The sequence below is a fragment of the Thamnophis elegans genome, chromosome 8, assembly GCF_009769535.1.
Source record: "Thamnophis elegans isolate rThaEle1 chromosome 8, rThaEle1.pri, whole genome shotgun sequence".
Lineage (NCBI taxonomy): Eukaryota > Metazoa > Chordata > Lepidosauria > Squamata > Colubridae > Thamnophis > Thamnophis elegans.
In genome coordinates, this window is record NC_045548.1 from 27,669,202 (window position 1) to 27,691,663 (window position 22,462).

At 41.5% G+C, this 22,462-nt stretch overlaps 1 protein-coding gene across 1 annotated transcript in view; it reads right to left on the reverse strand.

The window, feature by feature from the left end:
* The window catches only part of SMCHD1 (structural maintenance of chromosomes flexible hinge domain containing 1), a 90,936-nt gene that overhangs the window by 14,784 nt on the left and 53,690 nt on the right, over positions 1 to 22,462 (reverse strand). The window contains 11 exon segments of the mRNA XM_032223079.1: positions 2,010 to 2,097; positions 2,643 to 2,704; positions 5,559 to 5,659; positions 7,304 to 7,461; positions 12,824 to 12,903; positions 13,230 to 13,355; positions 13,606 to 13,773; positions 14,631 to 14,749; positions 15,339 to 15,427; positions 20,025 to 20,173; positions 21,566 to 21,793. Of these exon segments, the coding sequence (XP_032078970.1) occupies positions 2,010 to 2,097; positions 2,643 to 2,704; positions 5,559 to 5,659; positions 7,304 to 7,461; positions 12,824 to 12,903; positions 13,230 to 13,355; positions 13,606 to 13,773; positions 14,631 to 14,749; positions 15,339 to 15,427; positions 20,025 to 20,173; positions 21,566 to 21,793 (1,368 nt within the window).

Genomic DNA, 22,462 nt, shown 5'->3' on the forward strand with positions numbered 1-22,462 from the left:
ATTAGCATTTACTCACTGTTTCATATGATAGCAATGGACTAGAAACATACCCAACAGAGCTACGTATTTATGACTTTCTATAATTATTGAAAACTATAGATTCTCTTTGACAGGACTGGTTTCTTAGTGGCCATTTAACATTATGAAGGACTCCAAAAAAGTACCTAGGACCCAGATTCAAATTCTGATGGCTGCCCACCCCATCACATGATTGCAAATATGTGGTAACTGGTCCACATTTATGTGACTGATTTATAACATTCACCCACGCACGCCCCCAGAAACTGGCATTTGGCTCAGGTTCCTGCAAAAACACTTATTGCAGAAAATGAGTTCACTTAATGATCATAATGTTTGCTTAACAATAGAAATAGTACTTAGGCTTATATACTGTTTCACAGTACTTTACAGCTCTCTCTAAACAGTTTACAGAGTCAGCATATTGCCCTCAACAATCTTGGTCCTCATTTTACCGACCTCAGAAGAACGGAAGGCTGAGTCAACCTTGAGTTGGTGAAGCTTGAATTGCCAGACTGCTGGCAGCCATCAGTCTGCAAACTACGGATTTGTTTAATAGCCATTGTACTTAATGAATGCTGCAAAAATATCATAAAACTGGGTTGGTCACAAGATAATATTTTAACAACCGGCATGGTTACACCATAACTCTGGGCTTAATTGCGGTTGTAAGTTGAGGGCTACTTGTATTAACAAATAGACAACCACAGACACTAAATTTATGTAAGGAATCTCACAGAGATTTGTATTTTCCCTATTCACTTATACAGTCTTGCCCTCTGATAATGTCAACTTATAATGCTGGAAAGAGGAGGACAATACTTCCTATATCCACAACAAGCCACAGAAGAATGAATGAAAATCCCAGCTTCTTCACCTTGCCAGCCTAAATTCTTCAAATCCAATTGAAACAAGTCCTGATCTTTTGACCCAGAATGCATGTGACAAAAATGCTCCAATAAACGGCCGGGGCGGGGGGATAACAATTAATAATTACTGAATAAAGTTAATCCTCTGAAACAAAAGGCCTTATTTACAAAATTAGTATCCTCTATTTGCATGTGGCAAATATTCTCTACACAATGAAGCACATAGTTACAAATGCACAAATTTCATTATTTCCTTCCAGGAGAAATAGCAACAAATGAAACAAAACATAGAAAATGAAGGAAGAGATAGGGGCACTGAGAAAATGGATGGAGATGAAATAAGAAAAGATAATGGGAAATGGGAAAAGTAACCATTTTTAAATTAATTTAGGTATTATGAAAAGATTTAAAATTCATTAAGCACCAGAGGTGGGTTCTGATGGGGAACAAATAATTGCTAAAGGCATCCATACAAGAAAAGTATTCATCCATTTTTATATTCCATCAATTTGTTTTCAACAGCTTCTGTCACGTCCATAGGTCTAGGAAAGGTCCAATTGGACAGTGCATGAGTAACTTCAACTATATAAAGCCAAGAGCCAGTAGTTCTCACAGGACAAATATTTCAGTTATGACAACAACAACCTCTCAGTTTTAATATCATGCAATGCAGATAGGAAGTGGGGTGAAATAAGTTTAAATTGTTATGGGTATAAAATATAACTGTCACTTATAGAGGGCAATCAGTTCTGTATGGCTTCATTCATTTTTGATAAAAATTTGAATCAGGTGATACCACTGGAGCAAATTTTAAATCAAGCAGCCTTATTAAACTGTGTAAAGTTGGAGGTGTTTTCATTTTCATTTCATTTCATTTGGTTTGTATGGTTTTTTTTAAACCCTATCCTGGACCAAGAAATCTAAAACCAACAAAGATATCAACTGATTAGATGATCGTTCTGGTATATATATATTTTTAATTTCTGGATTAAGATAAAACTTGCTTATGCATGCTAAAAAAATCAATACAATTTGTATCTGGGCAAAATCTTACCAGAGAAAAAATAAAATACAATTTTAAAAATGTAAAACACATTTTAACATATTATTTCAAAAGCTCACCTCTTTACTGCGAAGAACACTGGTTTCATCAATTGTAAATATACATTGGATGCTGTATTTGGTTGCTTTTTCTGGAACCATGTTATTCCTAAATTATAAACACTAATGTTAGTATTTCTTTAAAATTTACAACACTTAAATTCTCAATATTTTTCCCTATTAAAATTTTACGTTGCTCTTTGAACCAAATGAATCAAAATCAGTTTTTTAAATTAACTTGTTTTATTATAAAATAATAAATGGAATTTTCATATTTAATGTCTGCAATACTTGCTATATACCACATTCCTGAAATTCTCCGTTCTCAATCCTTAAACTTTCTATTATGTCATTCCTGACATCCATATGCTTTAATTAACTTAATTAGTCTCAAATAAAATTATACTTTTGCATATATATTTTCAATTTTGAAACACTATTTTAGACACAGATATTTAACAGACAACAGGTATATCAATACCTAGGTGGAAAAAAATCATACCTGCAATATGAATTTCAATCTTAATAAAAATTAATTACTGCTAACAAACCAAACTATACTTAAAAACAAAATTGATTATAGTTTTTTGTAAGCATCATTTTTTTGTAAGCATCGTTATATTAGAACTACTGTAAAAAACATTATTTGTTAACCTGAAGTAAAAAAAACCCTCATCATTGTCATTGTTTGCTTTGGTACACTGAAATGTTGTAATCTAAAAAAAAGAAAAAAGAGTGAAAAAAGCCACATTAGATATGTAAACGTTTAAAAAGTAATTTTATTAAATTCAGTTACTTTGAATTCATGAGAATCTAAATAAATAAAATGATACATTATTTTAACTAAGAACCTAAAAAGTATATACTATAAACGAAGCTCATTTTTAGTTTTTAGTCAAAACCAAATCAATAGATTATCTTAAAAGACCAAAATTCAGTGTTAATTATGTTGCTATTTAAGGTTAAAGAAAATGTAAAGTAAAATGCGTACAGAACAAATTCATACAACCATTAAAATTAATGGGTATGTAGCAATAGGAGAGAATAAACCATACATACTAGACAAACTAATTGGACTCTCCAATAGAAAGTATTATTTTTCAAACTCAAAAGCACTTATAAAATTATTTCATGATCAAAATAGATAATAATGATGTGATTCTTCATGTAGTCTCATCTCTAACTTCTCTGGGTTTTAAGGATACCGAAAGCAATGCTTTTAGCAATGATCATTCCTTTCTACTTTCAATCAGCAAAAGTTTCCAGATCATTTTAAAGGTAACAAAATAATAATAAAAAATACATTGCTTTAATATAAATAAAGATATTACCAGAGCAAAACTATCTTTGTCTAAATAAAATTACAGATTATTGTATCAGTTTAAGATGAGCAATTTTTCTCTAAACCACTGAAACAATTTATATGAATGCTCAAATGAAATGTTATGTTTGTTATGTTATGTTTATTATACTTGTATGCCGCCCTATTCCCGAGGGACTCAGGGTGGCTAACAAACAAGTGGGGAAGGGGAAATACAAAAAACGAACAAGACAAAAACAAGATACAAGAAACAGATTAAAAACTACACAACTATCGCAACAATTCAAGTAGGGCTGGGAACTCATCAGCCCCAGGCTTGCCGGAACAGCCAGGTCTTGACGGCTTTGCGGAAAGCCTGAAGGGTGGTGAGGGTCCGAATCTCCACGGGGATATCGTTCCAGAGGGCCGGAGCAGCCACAGAGAAGGCCCTCCCCCGGGGGTCGACAGTCGACATTGGCTAGCTGATGGTATCCGAAGGAGGCCTAATCTGTGGGATCTGATTGGTCGTAGGGAGGTAATTGGCAGGAGGTGGTCTCTCAAGTACCCAGGTCCAATACCATGTAGAGCTTTAAAAGTAACGACTAGCACCTTGAAGCGCGTTGGGAGTCCAACAGGCAGCCAGTGCAGCTTGCGGAGGATAGGTGTAACGTGGGTGTACCGAGGTGCACCCACAATCGCTCGCGCGGCTGCATTCTGGACAAGCTAAAGTCTCCGAATGCTCTTCAAGGGCTGCCCCATGTAGAGCGCATTACAGTAGTCCAGTCTTGAGGTCACAAGGGCGTGAATGACTGTTCTGAGAGCCTCCCGGTTCAGGTAGGGACGCAATTGGTGCACCAGGCGAACCTGGGCAAATGTCCCCCTGGTCACAGCCAACAGATGGTGTTCTAAAGTCAGCTGTGGGTCCAGGAGGACTCCCAAATTGCGAACCCTGTCTGAGGGGCGTATAATTTCACCCCCCAGCCTGAGAGATGGAATACAGGGCCAATCTTTGGGAGGGAAAAAGACAAGCCACTCGGTCTTGTCGGGATTGAGTGCAAGCTTGTTCACACCCATCCAGACCCTGACAGCCTCCAGGCACTGACACATCACTTCAATCGCTTCACTGAGTTGGCACGGGGCGGACAGATACAACTGTGTATCGTCCGCATATTGATGGTACTTTATCCCGTGCCGACGAATGATCTCACCCAGTGGCTTCATGTAGATGTTAAACAGGAGGGGGGACAAGACCGGGCCCTGCGGCACCCCATACTTAAGGGGCCTAGGGGTCGACCTCTGCCCTCCAACCAACACTGACTGCGACCTGTCAGAGAGGTAGGAGGAGAACCACTGAAGAACGGTGCCTCCCACTCCCACCTCACGTAACCGCCGCAGAAGGATACCATGGTCGATGGTATCGAAGGCCGCTGAGAGGTCAAGGAGCACTAGGATGGAGGCATGGCCCCCATCCCTGGCTCTCCAGAGATCATCAATCAGTGCGACCAAAGCAGTTTCCGTGCTGTAGCCAGGCCTGAATCCAGACTGAAAGAAGTCTAGATAATCGGTTTCATCCAAGGACCACCGGAGCTGAGAGGCCACCACTTTCTCAACAACCTTCCCAACAAAGGGGAGGTTGGAAACTGGATGATAGTTGCTTAGAATGGCTGGATCCAAAGATGGCATCTTCAGGAGGGGTCTCACCACCGCCGCCTTTAAAAGGGGCGGGAAGGCTCCCTCCCGAAGAGAGGTGGCAACTATCGTCTGGATCCAGCTCTGTGTCACCTCCTTGCTGTTCGCGACCAGCCAGGAGGGGCACAGGTCCAGTACGCAAGTGGAGGCACTCACCACTCCGATGGCCTTCTCCACTTCCTCAGGCGTGACAAGTTGAAAATCAATCCATAAATTCCGCTCAAGACCCTCCCCCGGTACCTCGGCTGGCTCTGAGCAATTGGAGTCCAGGTCTGTCCGAATCCGAGCGACTTTATCCGCTAGAAACTGAACAAACTCCTCAGCTCTACCTTGCATATTTTTTAGGAGCGTTTATAATTTCCTTTAGAATAAAAACACTTGTCAAAATATTCATTCCAACACTGAAATTTCTTTTATGGAACCTGATCTATTACTGAACAATGAAATACTATGAAACATCTGGTATGATGGAAAAATTAACATAGTTATCCATAAATTAATGGATAGGTTTAACTGAAACTAAATTTGCATACATATTTCTTTCTATCTATCTGTTGCAAACATTGTTTCCTGTTACTTACATTTTCATTATTGTCTGTTTCCATGATTTTCATACAAATACTTCCTGGATTTATATTTGTAATATTGTTGTCATCTTCAGAAATAACATTGACCTTGAAATCTGCATGAGGGAAGAAATGTATTATCGCACATGTTGCTAAACTTAATTTACAGATTAAAACTCTGAAGTAAAATATTACTAGGCAGAAATACATGTCAAAGAATGTAAGAAACTGATAAGAATAGTATAATGATGTATATTCCATAAAAAGGCATTACTGTATTCCAAGACATTTAATGACTTTACATTTTAGACAAATCATCCAGTGCCATAACCCAGAATAGCCAATAGCACAGATGTATATACTGTTTCACAGTGCTTTACCTCCCACAGACCCGTTAGATCGCACAGGGTCGGCCTCCTCCGGGTTCCGTCTACCAGCCAATGCCATCTGGCTACTACCCGGGGGAGGGCCTTCTCTGTTGCAGCTCCGGCCCTTTGGAATGAACTCCCCGTGGAGATTCGGACCCTCACCCCTCTCCAGGCCTTCCGGAAAGCCGTCAAAACCTGGCTGTGCCGGCAGGCCTGGGGTTGATGAGTTCCCCTCCCCTCTCGACTTGTATGGCCGTATGACTTTTGTGTATTTTAATTATATGTATTGTGTTTGTATCCCCTTTCCCCTTTTGAGTTGTTCGCCGCCCTGAGTCCCTTCCGGAGAAGGGCGGCATACAAATAAATTAAATCTGAAATCTGAATCTTTACAGTCCTCTCTAAGCGGTTTACAGAGTCAATGGTGCCAAAGCATCCAGTGCTTCCAATGCCATGGACCAGGATGATAGGACAGATACTTTTAATAATGAAGAGGTTTTAAATCTAATGTCAGCACTTTGACCAAAGCCAAACCATGAAACTGACCACCCATTTTGATTGGAACTATATTTTATTGATATAGGCTACATTAATAAAATAAATAAATTCCAAAATAATATAATAAATAAAATAAATAAATGTAATAAAATAAATAAATAATGCATAAATTCTTTTGGTATCGAGATTAAGAACATTGAGGAGTGTCTACAGAAGCAAATAGAAACAACTGAATTGCTGACCAACAGTCTCAGAATATTAAAATATTCTGAGATTAAAACTGAAAAGAATAATAGGTTACTTCCAAAATAATTATCTTTAGTATAAAAAAAGGCAAGAATAATCTCAATTTTGGTAGGATTACATTAAAGAATGAAAATGAAGATATATTCCCAATGGGAATATAATGTGAGAGTAAGACAATCCAATAATGCAACATATTACTTGAAAAACAATATTCCTAATCCCTATAGATAATTACTTTTCAGAGTTTAGAATCTTAGGTTTGGTATTGGATTATAAACTGTTCTTAGCTTTACTTCAATGCAGGTTGTGAAAATTATCACTTCTTTCCATAGGCCTATCCCTAATCTTTCAATCATACTCAATATACTTTGTCCTGTTAAGCAGAAAACAGGTTTTAAGTAGATTAAATTAAGATCTACTCATATGATTCTTCAATTTAAAAGCATTAAGCACCAAAACATCAGCAGATTGCTGTGTTAAACTATAGAGAAACAGCCATTTTATAACCGAAAATGATATTGATAGGGCAAACTATATTTTAAAAGAGAACAAAAAATATTCTGTTGAAAAATAAGAAATAAAAGGCAAGAAAAAGCATTCCAACTGTCTAATGGTTATCATTAGAAAATAAAAAAATGTTAAAGCACTCACCAGGAAAAGTGTTTCCAGCAGTAAAGATAGCATTCTCATCATATGTTACATTTAAACGTACAGGTTTCTCTGGGTCAGGCAAAACATTTATCTGGATCACTGGACTGCTTAGCACAGGCTTGTTATAGATGGCCTTGAACTGCAAGGGGTACTGTCCTCTGAAATACAGTAATAATTAAACATCAATATAGTTCTGTTGAAGGTGCCAACATTTTAAATAGAAATATAAGAGTTCCTATATATAGTAGTCTTTGATTTATACAACCATTTTTTACAACTGGCACAGCATCCCCATGGTCATGTGATTGACATTTTGGAAGTTGGAAACAACAGGTTTTCGTTTAACTGAGCAAGACTGAGTGGCTTTGGTTTTGGGGGACTTCTGGTTCTAGGGATTTATCATCTCTTGTTCTTAAAGAGGTGGCATTGCCCCAAACAGACATTGTATGCATTCTGAACATTCTCCTGAATTCCAGACACCTGTTCAAAGAGGGCCTTTATGCACTTTTGTGTTTAGTGCCATTTGTAGCATTTCTTGGACCATGATGCATTGCTCTCAATCACTCATTCACTGATTATCTCCCAATATTACTGTCATGTGCTCTACATAGGGCTGTCTTTAAACTATGCTTCTAGGTGCAATTCAAGGTGCGGATAATGACCTATAAAGATCTTCACAGCAAGGGACCAGGGTATTTGAGGGACTACATGTCCCATTGGATCTGGAAGAGAGGCATGTTACAGGTCCTGTTTACTTTCATCTGACAGGAAGAGACCATTTTATACCTTGGTATCTGTTGTGACTCAGCAGACGTCTTCTGTGAGTCTTTTCGGGATGGAAGATTAACGATGCAGCTGGGGCTCATTAGTGGGGTTCTGGAGATAAAAGGACGAATGGTGCCACGCTCTGGTTGCAGGAGTCAACGTTCCTTCATTCGTTCAACATTCATTGATCATCGGTCGTGGTTTATTTGAGAGCACTTGGAGAAGTGATTTGCTTTCTGTAATCCTGATTCAAGGAGGCATTTGGAGAAGTGCATTGCTTTGTAAGAGTTTTTGTTTTGTATTCTGTTATCTTCTTGAAAGAGACTTTATTTCTGTTTATTTTTGGGCTTGCAGCCAGTCTGAGCCGAGAACTGATAAAGAGAGTTTCTTTTAAGTTTGTTTGCCTGTCGTCTGTTAACGAGCGGAGAAGGGGGGACAAAACAGTTTGACTCCTGCTGAAAAGCCTCCATTTCATTAATTATGGAACAATTAATGGCTGAAAATAGGCAAATGGCACAACAAATCGCGATGTTGTCGGACCAAATTATGCAGTTGCAGAGAGCTGCAACCCCCCCCCCCCCTCAGCCAAGGAGGAAGTGCCCAGTAGCCATGCCAGATAAATATGATGGGAGTCTGGCCATGTTTGCCGTGTTTCTGGGACAATGCCAGCTGTTCCTGAGTTTGAGAGCGGAGGACTTTCCCACTGACCGGACGAAGGTGGGATTCATTATCAGTTTGCTCTCAGGCACAGCTGCCCGTTGGGCTACCCCCTTGTTAATTCAGCAGAGCCCTTTGTTGGACGACTTCCAGGGCCTTTGTCAGTATTTCAAACAGATGTTTGAAGATCCTATCAAGGAGGAAACATCAGCTAGAAGTCTGAAGTCACTGCAGCAGAGGAGTGGTTCATTGCAGGATTATGTGACGGAATTCAGGCTGCGTAGCCAGAATTCCAAGTGGAATGAACCAGCTCTAATGGACACGTTCCAGGATGGATTGTCTGAGGCCTTGCAGGATGAACTGGCAAGGGTGGACAGGCCACCGACATTCGACGCGTTGGTCCACCTGTGCCTCCGGATAGACGCCTAACTGCAGAGGCAAAGGCCTCGCCGTGCATTCCAGGAGACCACCAGCATGTCGGTTCAGCAAGGGACTGCAGTGGACTGGGAGGAGCCCATGGACTTGGGTGCTGTCAGACCTCGAGTGTCACAGACAGAGATGGACAGATGACGTGCTGAGGGATTGTGTTTCTACTGCGGGGATCTCGGACACCTGGCTGGGAATTGCCCCAAGAAGAACAGAAGGGTTGCACAGACTGCAGCTGTCCCTCAACAACGCACTATCATGTTGGACAACCAGCACGTTGGTGTGGCCGTGATACCCCGTTCGCACAAGGTAGCGTGCGTTCGGGGTTTGTGGAGTCCCAGGGCGGATGCCCTGCTGAGTAAAGTAGAGAACTCTGACCCTGCGAACTCGCTTCCACCTTGGACTGTTCTATCCATTGCATCCTGCGCTGCCGTTTGTCATCCCGTGAGCAAACAGTCTCTCATGCGGGAAGCGCAGCGGGATGACGACTGGGTGGAGCGATGAAAGGCGGAAGTGGGGCCGGCGTCCCCATGGACTTTGGAAGGGGATCTTTTGAAGTGTCGGGGCCAGCTCTATGTTCCCACAAGGCACATCCATTGACGGGTGCTCTCGCAGGTTCATTGCGCGTCTGCATCTAGACATTGGGTTTTTTTCGGACGTTGCGCCTGGCCTCCCATCAATTTTGGTGGCCCCATCTGAAAAATGACATGCGGAGGTGCGTGGAGTCATGTGCCCAGTGCCAATGGGCCAGGTGTGCAAGAAGAACTCCACCAAGATTCCAGCCATTGTCGACTCCGGTCCCCGCAGCACTGGACTTTGTTTCTAGGTTCCCAGTGGGGTACCAGTGTCTTGGACCGTGTTCTGTGGAGGCCGCCACCAACCCCAAGGCCTTCTCCAGATTCCATCTGCCAGCCAATGTCAGCTGGCGACACCCCGGGGGAATCCTTCTCTGTTGCAGCTCCGGCCCTCTGGAACGAGCTCCCCATTGAGATCCGGACCCTCACTACCCTTCCTGCCTTCCGCAAAGCGACTAAGACCTGGCTGTTCCGGCAGGCTTGGGGCTGTTGAGTTGTCTAGCCCCACTTCAGGTTTGTGACTGTTGTGTAATTTTAAACTGTTGTTTATTTTTAGAATGCAGCCGTGCGAGCGATTGTTGGTGCACCTCGGTACAACCACGTGACACCGCGAGCTGCACTGCCTGCCGATTGGGCTCTGGACTCGCTTCAAGGTGCTAGTCGTTACTTATAAAGCCCTACATGGTATCGGACCTGGGTACTTGAGAGACTGCCTCCTGCCAATTACCTCCCTAAGACCGATCAGATCCCACAGATTAGGCCTCCTCCGAATTCCATCTGCCAGCCAGTGCCGACTGGCAAATCCCTGGGGGAGGGCCTTTTCTGTGGCTGCTCCGGCCCTCTGGAACGATCTCTCTGTGGAGATCCGGACCCTCACCACCCTCCAGGATTTCCGCAAAGCCATGAAGACCTGGTTGTTCCAGCAGGCCTGGGGCTGATGAATTTCCAGCCCCACTTGAAATGTTGTGACTGTTGTTGTTTTTTACTCTGTCTGTCTTTTTTCCTATTTGCATCCCCTTCCCCCCTTTTGGTTGTTAGCCGCCCCGAGTCCCTCGGGAATAGGGCGGCATACAAATTAAATAAACATTCAACAAACATTCAAACATTTTTATGTATCCCCCCTCCCTTTTATTGTAAGCCGCCCTGAGTCTCTTTGAGAGTGGGCGGCATACAAAATTTAATAAATAAATAAATAAACAAACAAACCCTTCTGGGCTGCACCCCGATCATCGAAACCGGGGGAAGGACTCTGCGGGAAGGGATTACGTGGTGGCTCGGCAGGAGTCAGTGGAGCTGCCGCCAGACTCCGACGGTGAGGGGTCAAGTGGGTTGGCCTTGGAGGAGATGGAGGACTCTGGACAGGGTGTTAAGGCTCGGCCGAAGCTGGTAGAGCTGTCGTCAACCTCCGATGGTAGGGGGGCTGGTGGGTCGGTCTTGCAGAGGGTGAAGGACCATGGGCGGGGTGTCGACGCCGTGAAGGGCGGAAGGAAACATGGTGGTCACCAGATACCTAAGGAGTTCCGATTCAAGGGGGCTATTCCTGCAGAGGTTTGAGACTCATGAAAAAGGGACCACAGGAAATGGGTGCGGGCCCTCTTGTGGACAAGTCATTCCGACAGCATCCAGACCATCGGAACCTGGGGAAAGGGCCCTGCAGTGGGGGATAGTGTTGTGACTCAGCAGACGTCTTCTGTGAGTCTTTTCGGGATGGAAGATTAACGATGCAGCTGCGGCTCGTTAGTGGGGTTCTAGAGATAAAAGGACGGATGGTGCCACGCCCTGGTTGCAGGAGTCAATGTTCCTTCGTTCATTCAACATTCATTGATCATCGATCGTGGTTTATTTGAGAGCACTTGGAGAAGTGATTTGCTTTCTGTAACCCTGATTCAAGGAGGCACTTGGAGAAGTGCATTGCTTTGTAAGAGTTTTTGTTTGTATTCTGTTATCTTCTTGAAAGAGACTTTATTTCTGTTTATTTTTGGGCTCGCAGCCAGTCTGAGCCGAGAACTGATAAAGAGAGTTCCTTTTAAGTTTGTTTGCCTGTCGTCTGTTAACGAGCGGAGAAGTTGGGACAGAACAGGTATCCATCCTTTGAAATGTCATTCCCCAGAATATACGTTCCCCCCCCCACTCTATTGGCCTTTTTGAAAACCGTAAAGATATGGCTATACTACCATGTCTGAGAGTCTGGTGGTAGTGGTAAGCCTAAGTTATGATGAATTGGATGTATTGATATTTAACTACTGATCTTTGTTCTGAATTGAATTTGTAATAGTGATTTCAATATGATTGTCTATTTTTATTGTTCTTGCTATTTACATAAATATTGTGAGCTGTATCATATTCATATAGCAGTTAGACTATAGCAGTTAGACTTATATACCACTTCATAGGGCTTTCAGCCCTCTCTAAGCGATTTACAGAGTCAGCATATCGCCCCCACAATCTGGGTCCTCATTTTACCCACCTCGGAAGGATGGAAGGCTGAGTCAACCCTGAGCCGGTGAGATTTGAACCGCTGAACTGCTGAACTAGCAGTCAGCTGAAGTGGGTCTGTAGTACTGCACTCTACCCACTGTGCCACCTCGGCTCTATCATATATATATATATATATATATGTATGTATGTATGTATGTATGTATGTATGTATGTATGTATGTATATACACACACCAACTATCATATACAATACCATTTAATTAATATTTCAAATTTTTAATTATTATAGGATATGATAGCTGATATATTAAATTAACATGACACAAATTTAAAAATATACAAAATCCATCTCTATGGTTTTCAAATGACCAATGTTCAACCTGTTCATCTAGACTTCACATCTGACATTTTGCAACATTTGCTTTTTAAACAAAATTTGTAATGTTTGCAGTCATGTGATTTTCTTTCTTTGAATCTTGTTTTTCTTTTTTATTTCATTGTTGGTATTATTCCTGCTTATCCTTATTTCCCATTTATACTACACACAGCATTAGGCAGAACACTTTTTAAATACATACGTTCCTATGCCTTTGTTGTAGGACTGTTAAATATATATTTTATGCATATTTGGAATAATAGGAAGAATTTTAATCACTTACTTAGGAGCACAAATAATAGGAACTCCAAAGCTTGCTCTACCAGTTTCATCTGTTAAATACTGCACATTTGAAGGAAAAATCTGGAAAAAAAATTATTCTTATGACAAAAATAAAACTTATTAAGTAACATTTTTTCATGTATATTCTTGGTTTCCCACTAAAATGCAATACTCTGGAAATGATTTATTATGAACATGTTCTATTGTTTTTTCCTCTAGTTGTATTTTTGTATAAGTTTTATATATTTGATATGCATAATTGATTTAATCAATGAAGTTTTATCTATCGAGTCAAATAATTCTGCAGAAAGAAACAAGATGTCATTAGAAATAAACTTTAGGACAAAATATGAGCAATCAACCTCTATGGTATAAAGAAGTTGTAAGGAGAAGACTGTTTCACTTACCTTTATTTTATTATCTTTTATAAGTGTGATTTTCACATTACGTTCAGCAGATGGATTATTCCACTGATCAAAGAGCTGGATTATAAGAGCCTTTGGTAATTTTTTGCCATTAATTACAGATATAGCCTGAAAAAAAGATTATTATTTGGAATGATGTAGAAAAAATAGCATGCATATACCATTTCATTAATTATTTGTGAATATAAATTCAAATTACATTTTTGTCTCAGTGCTCAGTTTTATACCAGATAATAAATATGTCAACCTTTCAAGCATAATTAATAAACCCCTCAACTCTCAAACTTTACAGATTTACAAAACCAATTCTTAGCACAGCATCATTTGGTTAGTATTCTATCATCTGGCATTGACTTACCGTCAATGGTTCTATCCAATCCAGAAGATCCAATTTAACAGGAGGGCCAGCAATCAATCTTAACTTCAGGTAATGGGATAAATTATGCCAAGAAACATGCAGTTCTTTAACTTCTGGTGGGCCTGGTTCAAATTTAATTCCTTTGATAGAAATAGTTTGTGTACTTTGCTATAAAATATGTAATAATAGATAAAAGCTTGTTAGGGTTTTATTGGGGGAAATTAGTTGATTGTAAAAGCATAACAAGAATATACATACTGCATATTTGATACAAAGTGACTGAAATCTAATGCTAAATTTGGTCCAGGAATTTATGTTTGTTGACAAAAGTTATAATCTGTTTCATAGAAATTTGGATCAAACTCTAGTGATAAATATGTATATCATTTTACATACAGTGATATTTAAGTGTTTGGGAACCCTTTTAAATATTTATTTCTACAGAAATATGACTTAAAACCTGACTGCTTTCCACAAAGTCCTAAAAGTAGGTAAAGAGAACCCAATTAACACATTTGTTTATGAATAATAAAATAGTTTTCCTAGGACTGAAAAGGCATTGTATCCTTTACATTAATATTAATGTAACTGTAATGGATTTATAACCACAAATAGGATTAAAACCTGTGTCAGTTAGAAATGTGATCATTAAGTGAGTCATCACATAATCAATTGAGTTTCACACCAATTTATGACCTTTCCGGTTCCCGGCCCCCGCTTGTTGGAAGCTGGATGGGAAAGTTACAAATGGTGACCACATAGGATACGGTAACTGTCATAAATGCATGCTGACTGCCAATTGCTTGAATCATGATCAGATACATGACTGCTGTGAGTTTAAAGAGCCACTGCAAGATACTTTTTTTCAGTACTGTCATAATTTAGAATGGCTTCTAAATGAATGACTGGAGGTCAAGAACTTATTGTAAGCTGCTTTAGTGATAGAGGTATAAACTCCTCTCTCTACTTCTTTAAAGCAAAAAAAATATTTTAATGGATATAATGTGGGATATTTAAAAAAATACCTTCCAAAAAGTTTTCAAATCTGATTTATCCAGGCCATTCCCAGAAATCTTCAAGTCAGTCATACAAAATGATGCCAGGGACTGAATCTGATTTCCATGCTGATCGGTAATCATTATCTCTTTTATATATATAAAAAGGTACAAGTTATAAGAATACTGTAGAACATATTAGAGTTACAAAACAGATTAAAATATTACCATATTTATAAAAAGTTATTGTAAACTAATAAAAAGCTTAAAGCCCTCCTCAATGTTAAATACAACAGTAGTTTGATTTCATGCTTATTTAAGATCTGAAATGGGCTTCATATTTTGAAACCCAAACCGAATATTCTACCACATAGCCTAAATATAATAGCAGTCTAGAATCTTAGTCAACATCACCGGTTCGGCCAAGTAGGTAGTAACTTGGCTGCCTGTGCACACATTTTTGCCCGCTGAACTGGCAGTAATGCCAGTAGCAACCCACCCTTGGTCAACATGCCATTAATGCAAACCTAACAGCACTAAATCAAATCAGAATGTGGGGCCAAATGTAAATATAGATCATTTTGCATAATATGGACAGTTTGGAACTCAATGCTCATGAGAGCTGACTGAGTAAATGAAAGCAACACGACTGCAGCTGGTGAGTATATCAAGCTGCTGAGGACTGCCATGGTACTATCAAGGCGTCAGTTAAAAATGTTAAGAGTTATACATACATACCAATTTCATCCTGCAGCTTTTCACCCATTTTTATTATATCTGATCCTTTAATTTCACATTTGATATGTTTTGGCTTATCAGCAAGCGGTCTAGTGAAATACACAGTGAGAGGTTAATATACTTATTTTAAGAAATAGTGGTAAATTTAATACTGTTCATACTTTACATAGTTAAATCTTTACTGACATTCAGGCAAGAACATCTGCAGAAATGGAGTGTGTGTGTGTGTGTAGAATGGTTCTCTGGGCAGGTGGAGACAGCGGTCATGCATGGGTTAACTCAGTAACCAATAGAACTGAGTCTATCAAAGTGATGTCATCGGCTCTGCGGAGCATGCTCCCGCTTTTCCTGACGAAGGAGATTAGTAGACTGCTGTGTGTGACCAATCGCTTTCTCTCCAGACTCAACCAAAAGTGTACACCTCTGCGAGGTAGGCCAGAATGCTAGGGTGGGGATGACCGCTGTCTCCACCTACCCAGAGAAGGGGCGTATCAGGTAAGAACCAATGCCCCATTCTCCTAAGTTGGTGGAGACAGCGGTCATGCATGGGACCTACCAGACCAGAGCTGGCATGTCCCCGGGAGGGCATGAGACTGGCCTAGGAACTGGAGGATGGAAGGACCTGCTGGAGCACTTGCTGTCCGAAGGCTGCATCAGCCAATGCATACCTATCTACCTTGTAATGTCTGATAAAGGAATTAGGGGTAGCCCAGGTCGCTGCCTTACAGATCTTCTCCACCGAGGCCTGTCGCGCCCATGCCACTGATGTGGCTGCGCTGCGTGTAGAATGAGCCGTAATGTTGGGTGGAGGAGGGAGATGATGCACGATGTAAGTTTGCGCAATGGCTGATATGATCCAATGTCCAATCATGGAAGGAGAAGCTTTTAGGCCCTTGTTGGTCGGATGAAAGGAGACAAAGAGGGCTTCGCTGCGTCTAAAGGCAGCCGTCTTGGCGATGTAAGTTTTAAGGGCACGCCTGACGTCTAGTTTGTGCCATTTACGCTCCAGATTGTGAGATGGAGCAGGGCAGAAATTTGAAAGGGTGAGATACAGAGAATGATGAATGCTGAATTCACATTCGGAACAAAGGTGGGGTCAATGCGCAGAAACACATGGTCTGGGTGGAAGATACACAGGTTGGCCTGGATGGAGAGGGCCACCAACTCTGACACCCTCCGTGCTAATATTATGGCCACCAGAAAGGCAGTCTTGAGAGTGAGGTGGTGCAGAGTTGCCACCCTGAGGGGCTCAAAGGGCGGTTCTGTAAGGAAGTCGAGAACCTTGGTCAGATCCAGGAGGGGAATCAGTGCATGACAGGAGGACAGATATTGGATGCCCCTTTAAGGAACCTGTGGATGTGAGGATGCAAGGAGAGGGGCTCATCTCGGTGGAGGGAGAGAACTGAGGCTAGGGCTGCCACCTGCCGCCACAAGGTATTCGGAGAAAGTCCCTTATTAAGACCCTGCTGCAAGAATTCAAGAAGCTGGGGTACTGCAGCTTTCAATGGATCTTCCCCTCACCCCAGGCACCATGTTACGAAAGTCTGCCATGTAGATTTGTATATCCTATTGGTCGCTGGGCGGCGTGAGGCTTGAATGGTATGGATCACAGTCTCGGAAAGGTTATCTGCCCTCAGGACTGCCCGCTCAGCCTCCAAGCAGTTAGGCGTAGCCAGCGCAGATCTGGGTGGTGAATGGAGCCCTGATGAAGGAGGGACGGAATCATTGGCAGGGGCCATTGAGGTTCCACTGAAAGATTGATCAGGTCCGCGTACCATGGTCGGCGCGGCCAATTGGAGGCGACCAGGATGAGCTCAGCCTCTTCCTCCAACATTTTCCAAATCACCCTCTGTATCGGGGGAAGGGAGGGAAGGCATACAGGAGACCGCGAGACCACCTGCACCTGAGAGCGTCTGTCCCTTCTGCGCCTGGTGTCATGTATCGAGACAGGTACCTGGGCAGCTGGTTGTTGGCAGATGTTGCGAAGAGGTCCAAAGCTGGAGTCCCATACCTAACCGACAGCTGATGAAATATGCCGCGATTCAAACTCCACTCTGCTGGGTTGATTGTTGTGCGGCTCAGCCAGTCTGCTGCGGTGTTGTCCGACCCCGAGATGTGTTCGGCACGTAGGGAGAGAAGGTTGGCTTCTGCCCAGGTGCCTAGTTGAAAGGCAGATTCCATGAGAGCGACAGCTCTCGTTCCCCCCTGGCGGTTGACATCCAGATAGTAAATTGTCCGTCCGGATCAACACATGTGAGTTTTGGAGAAAAGGCTGGAAGTGAAGGAGAACTAGATGGATGGCTCTCAACTCTAGCCAATTCATACTGTATGATAGGTCTGAATTGGATCAAAGACCCTGCGCTACTTGTTCCTCCAAGTGAGCTCCCCAGCCCATGAGGCTCGCGTCTGTTGTTACCACAAGACGTGGAGGGTCCCTGAAAAGAGAGCCCTGAGCTATGGCCAGGGAGATCCACCATTCCAGGAATGACAGGACTTCCGGGGTCAGGAGGACCTTCATTGAGGAACAGCTGCTGTTGGTCTTCTGGAATGGCAGAAGAAACCACTGGAGGCAGCAGCTATGAAGCCATGCCCAAGAGATGATGGAGAAGCAGGAGACCATCTTCCCCAGCAGTTGAGACAACTGGAGAAGAGGAACCCGCTGCCTCCTCCGTACCTCTCTGGCTAATTCCCTGAGACTGCTCTGGCGATCCTGGGACAGGAAGACTTTCCCCTGGGATGAATCTATGAGGGCTCTCAGGTGCACCAGGCAAGGAGTGGGGATGAAGTGACTCTTCTCCCGATTGATGGAGAACACCACTTCCTTTAACACCTGAAGGGTGTCCTGGAGATCTCTGAGGGCCTGGGTGCGTGACCTGGACAACAAGAGGATGTCGTCCAGGTAGCAGAACATCCGGATGGGCCTGGTCTGCAGATGTGCAGCTACGACTGACAGAAGTTTTGTGAAAACCCTTGGGGCTGAGGACAGCCCAAAGGGAAGGGCCCGATATTGGAAATGGAGGCTCACATGGACAAAGCGGAGAAACCTCCTGTGCCGTTTGTGGATGGGCATGTGGAGGTAAGCCTCCATCAGGTCCACTGATGTGAGGAGATCGTGTCTGCGAACACTCTCTAGAATTGATAGGAGAGAGTGCATCATGGGAGGAGGCTCGGTGTTTTCAGCAGGAGCAGGCCTGTGCCTGTGACCCCTAGGGGCAGGGGGCTCGATATCAGGGGCAGAGGCCAAGGGCAGAAGAGGTTCCAGAGAGGGAGAGGAGGCCATAGCCATTACTCACAGTTAGTTTGTTGCTTCAAAATGGCTGCCAGAAGTTTTTGCGCCAATTTCAACGGCCACTGAGGCTGCAGAGCCTATGGGCCGGAGCCACGAGGTAGCTGAGGCCTCGTGGTGAGAGTGGGCAGGTTAGGCCCTGCGGCAAGGTTGTGGAGGCTCGCTGCTATCTTTGGAGCGACAAACTGTGAAATTCAGGAGCTGGAACAGCGTTCCCCAGCCGCTGGCTAATACTTTGGCTCTAATTAGGCTCCCCGCTGTGTCTGGAGGCTCTTGCAGGCAGCGGCGGCGATTAGCAGCGAAAGCGGCAAGGCAGCAACCTGGGAGTCCCCAGCTGAAAGGATTAGGGCTTCCCTCGGCTATTTCAGCAAGCTCTGCTGAGATCTGATCCGGCAGAAAGCCAAAAGGCTTTTAGAGGCTAATCTCAACGAGGCACGGCAAAAAGCTCTCTAGTCCAGAGGCTTTAGAGAGTTTAACAGAGCCCAGACTGGAATATCAGTTTAAAGAAACAATTTGCAAGCGAATTTAGAGAAAGTCAATTAAAAAATCCAACCAAATCAATCAATTTTAACCAATTAATCTAGGAGAGAGCGATTTAACACAGCCAGTTCAATCGAACTGAGTCTTAAAAGGCGGGAGCATGCTCCGCAGAGCCAATGACATCACTTTGGTAGACTCAGTTCTATTGGTTACTGACTGAGTTAACCCATGCATGATCGCTGTCTCCACCAACTTAGGAGAATGACAGAACACGTGTTGTGATATTATAATGCAAGCTCCACCACTTGTATATGTTAAATGTGACACTCTGCTACAAATACAAAAGGGCAGACCATTCATTGTGTTGTCATGATACAGGTTTTGTTTTTTTGGCATCTTTATGGCAACATGCAGGTTTTGATCTTCTTCATCCTGGATAACTACAAACACTATTAATGGAGTAAATTACATACAAATGACAAGGCCAAATCATAATCCTGTTTATTTCTGTCAAAGCACCTCTTTTCCTCCTCCTGAAGTGATCTTGTGGCCCAAAAAGAGTCTGTGCTTCAAAGGTATTACACTTTCTACTTATCCGACACAATCTTCTAGGCTACACTGAGCGCCCCCCTGAACACTGATCTTTCCCCTGGAAGACTGCAAAAAGGCAATCACACGATTATAGAGACAGCTGGCAACTGGTTGTAAATGTGAGCAGGCTGCCAACCACCCCAAATGTGGTGATGCGATCTTAGCTGGGTATGTGTAACATTTATATTTGTTAATATACAGTATGTCTTCTTAACATTCATACTGTATGTCTGTATAAACAAAAGATGGCAATAACAATATTTTGCCCAGTAGGAAAAGCTACAGTATAAGCTTCATTACTGAAACATGATTGAAGAAAAAGTACAAACCTGACCACAAATGAACTTGCCAAAGAAACGTGTTCATCACTGAATGTAAGCAGACAACAGCATTCATCTTTTATAGATGTTGGAACCTTCACATCAGGTAGCAACCCTTTGATCAGTTGTTTGCTATTAAGCTTTGGAGTCCAACTTATCTAAGATTTAAGAAAAAATACTTTGGATACTAGAAAAGTAACATTTTTCTTCTCCTTTTTTTAAAGTTTTACTGGAAATCCATGAAAACTTGAATGCCTTAAATGGAAATACTGTTAATGAAACTGAAAGTACTTAAATTTAATATAAGCAAATCTATTTTATTGGGGCTATTTCTGAACACCCAAAATTATGTATATTCAACTCTAAATAAAAGTGTGATGTTCCCAATCTACTGCTGTCATGGTGGACCATGACAACTGTTTGAAATAATAAACAAAAATATTTTTCAAGAAAGGTGAATACTTCATAGTCCATGTATTTCTTTAAATACGCTATTATATAACAGTGATGGCGAACCTTTTTCGCCTTGGGTGCCAAAAGCACATGCGCGTGCCCACCCCATAATTTAATTCCCCCACACTGTGCCTCCTGTGCATGCACACATGATCCCCCAGCTGTCCTGCACATACGTGCATGACTTTCTTGGAGCCCGGGGAGGGCGAAAACAGCTGCCCCTCCCTCCAGAGGTGAGAAATGGCTCATTTTCCAACTTCCGATGGGTCCGATAGGTGCATTTTTCACCCTCTCCACTCTCCAGAGGCTTTATAGGAGCCTGGGGATGGTGAAAAACGGCCCAACATGCAAACTGGAAGTTCAGGAATGGACTTTCAGGTTGCCCGCTTTTCTCCCTCCGGAGGTTTCAGGAAAGCCTCCCAAAGCCTCCGGAGGGCGAAAAATGGCCGTCCCATCTGCCCAGACATCATTATGGACACACTGCACATGCACAGAAGTGCCACAAGCAAGCGCGCTCCTGGTTCCAAACCGGTAGAGAAGATTAGAGCATATCGTGCCTGATCTAAGGTCAAAAGGTGGAGAAAAAAATGCAGCCATATAAGGAGATGGGGAAGGGGAGAACATGCATCAGTTTTTCCCTCATTATCCCATAAAGTAACATTGAACTCCTGCAAAGTTTTTTTTTCTGCCGAACTGCAGTAAATTGAAAAAAAAATTGGCATTAACTTCTGCAAAAGTATAGTTTCTTTTTGGGCTTCAAATATAACTGTCTTTTAAGCATATCTTAAAAGTCAGCATTTAATATTCTTCAAGGACTAGCTCTTCACATTCCACAGTAACATTTAAGAATGAGCATTTAAAAAAATTCAACAAAAATAGGCAGTTTTCTAAGTTCTATATGTGTGACAAAAAAAGAGAACAAGCTGAACTGCTATTTTTTTCCTTTCCTTGAGTTTTACAAATATTAATTCATTATAAAAGATATGGGCAGCCTAAGTAACAATCTATTTTGCTTAGAAAATTTAGAGCTGCTAATTAAATACATTAACATCTAGGCACATTTCCATTATTACATTCACAAGATGTTCTATACTTACTTTAACCTTTTCAGCTAGAGCTGGAGTTATTTTGATTTCTCTTTCTCCCTCGTCATACATTTGGAAAGTAAGGTTTTTTAGCACATCACCTGCAACACGGTTAATTACTTCCCCATTTTTAATCTGAATACGTTTTTCTCTTTCAATGCAATTAATCTGCAGTTCTGCAGCACGGCTACTAGGAACCAGGTGAATAGTCTTGTTCACCGGTGACACATTTTTACAACTCTAACAATAAAAACAAAAAGAAATACCACAAGGAAAAGAAACTTGAATTTTCAAAGCTGTATAACAATATTTTACCTAATCAAATCTAATTAATAATAGTTATTACACTATGAATATTTGTAATATATTTCTTAACAAAATAAAATATATCTATATAATATATCAGAATACAATTAAGAAACACTACATTTGTTTTTTAATATGCTATTCCTACTATAATAGTTCTGGTGTCAGTTACAATTGTGATGGTTATGTGCTTTTCTTTCAAAAGAAGAAAAAATAAATTTTATTTAAAAAAAAGATTAAGTTTTTATATACTATTTTAATTGAAATTAAAAAATTACAAAGATAAAAACAAAGGAAAATATAAGCAAGAAAAAATACAGAAAGGACAAAAACACATACCAACAAACATAATATTAAAAAAATTAACTTCCTCTTTTATCCAAACAAATATAAACATTTTTAATAGCTTAATACCATCTCTGACATTTCAACCAAAACTCTTTTCATTCCTTAAATCATCTTTTATCTATCAGCAAATAATAAAAATCTTTCAATCCTAATCAGCAAAAATCCATGTCTAATATATAAAAACAAATCTTTAAAACTTCATCATTCAATCATAATCAAGAAAAATACATTAATTACTAGAAACAAATTGAAAAT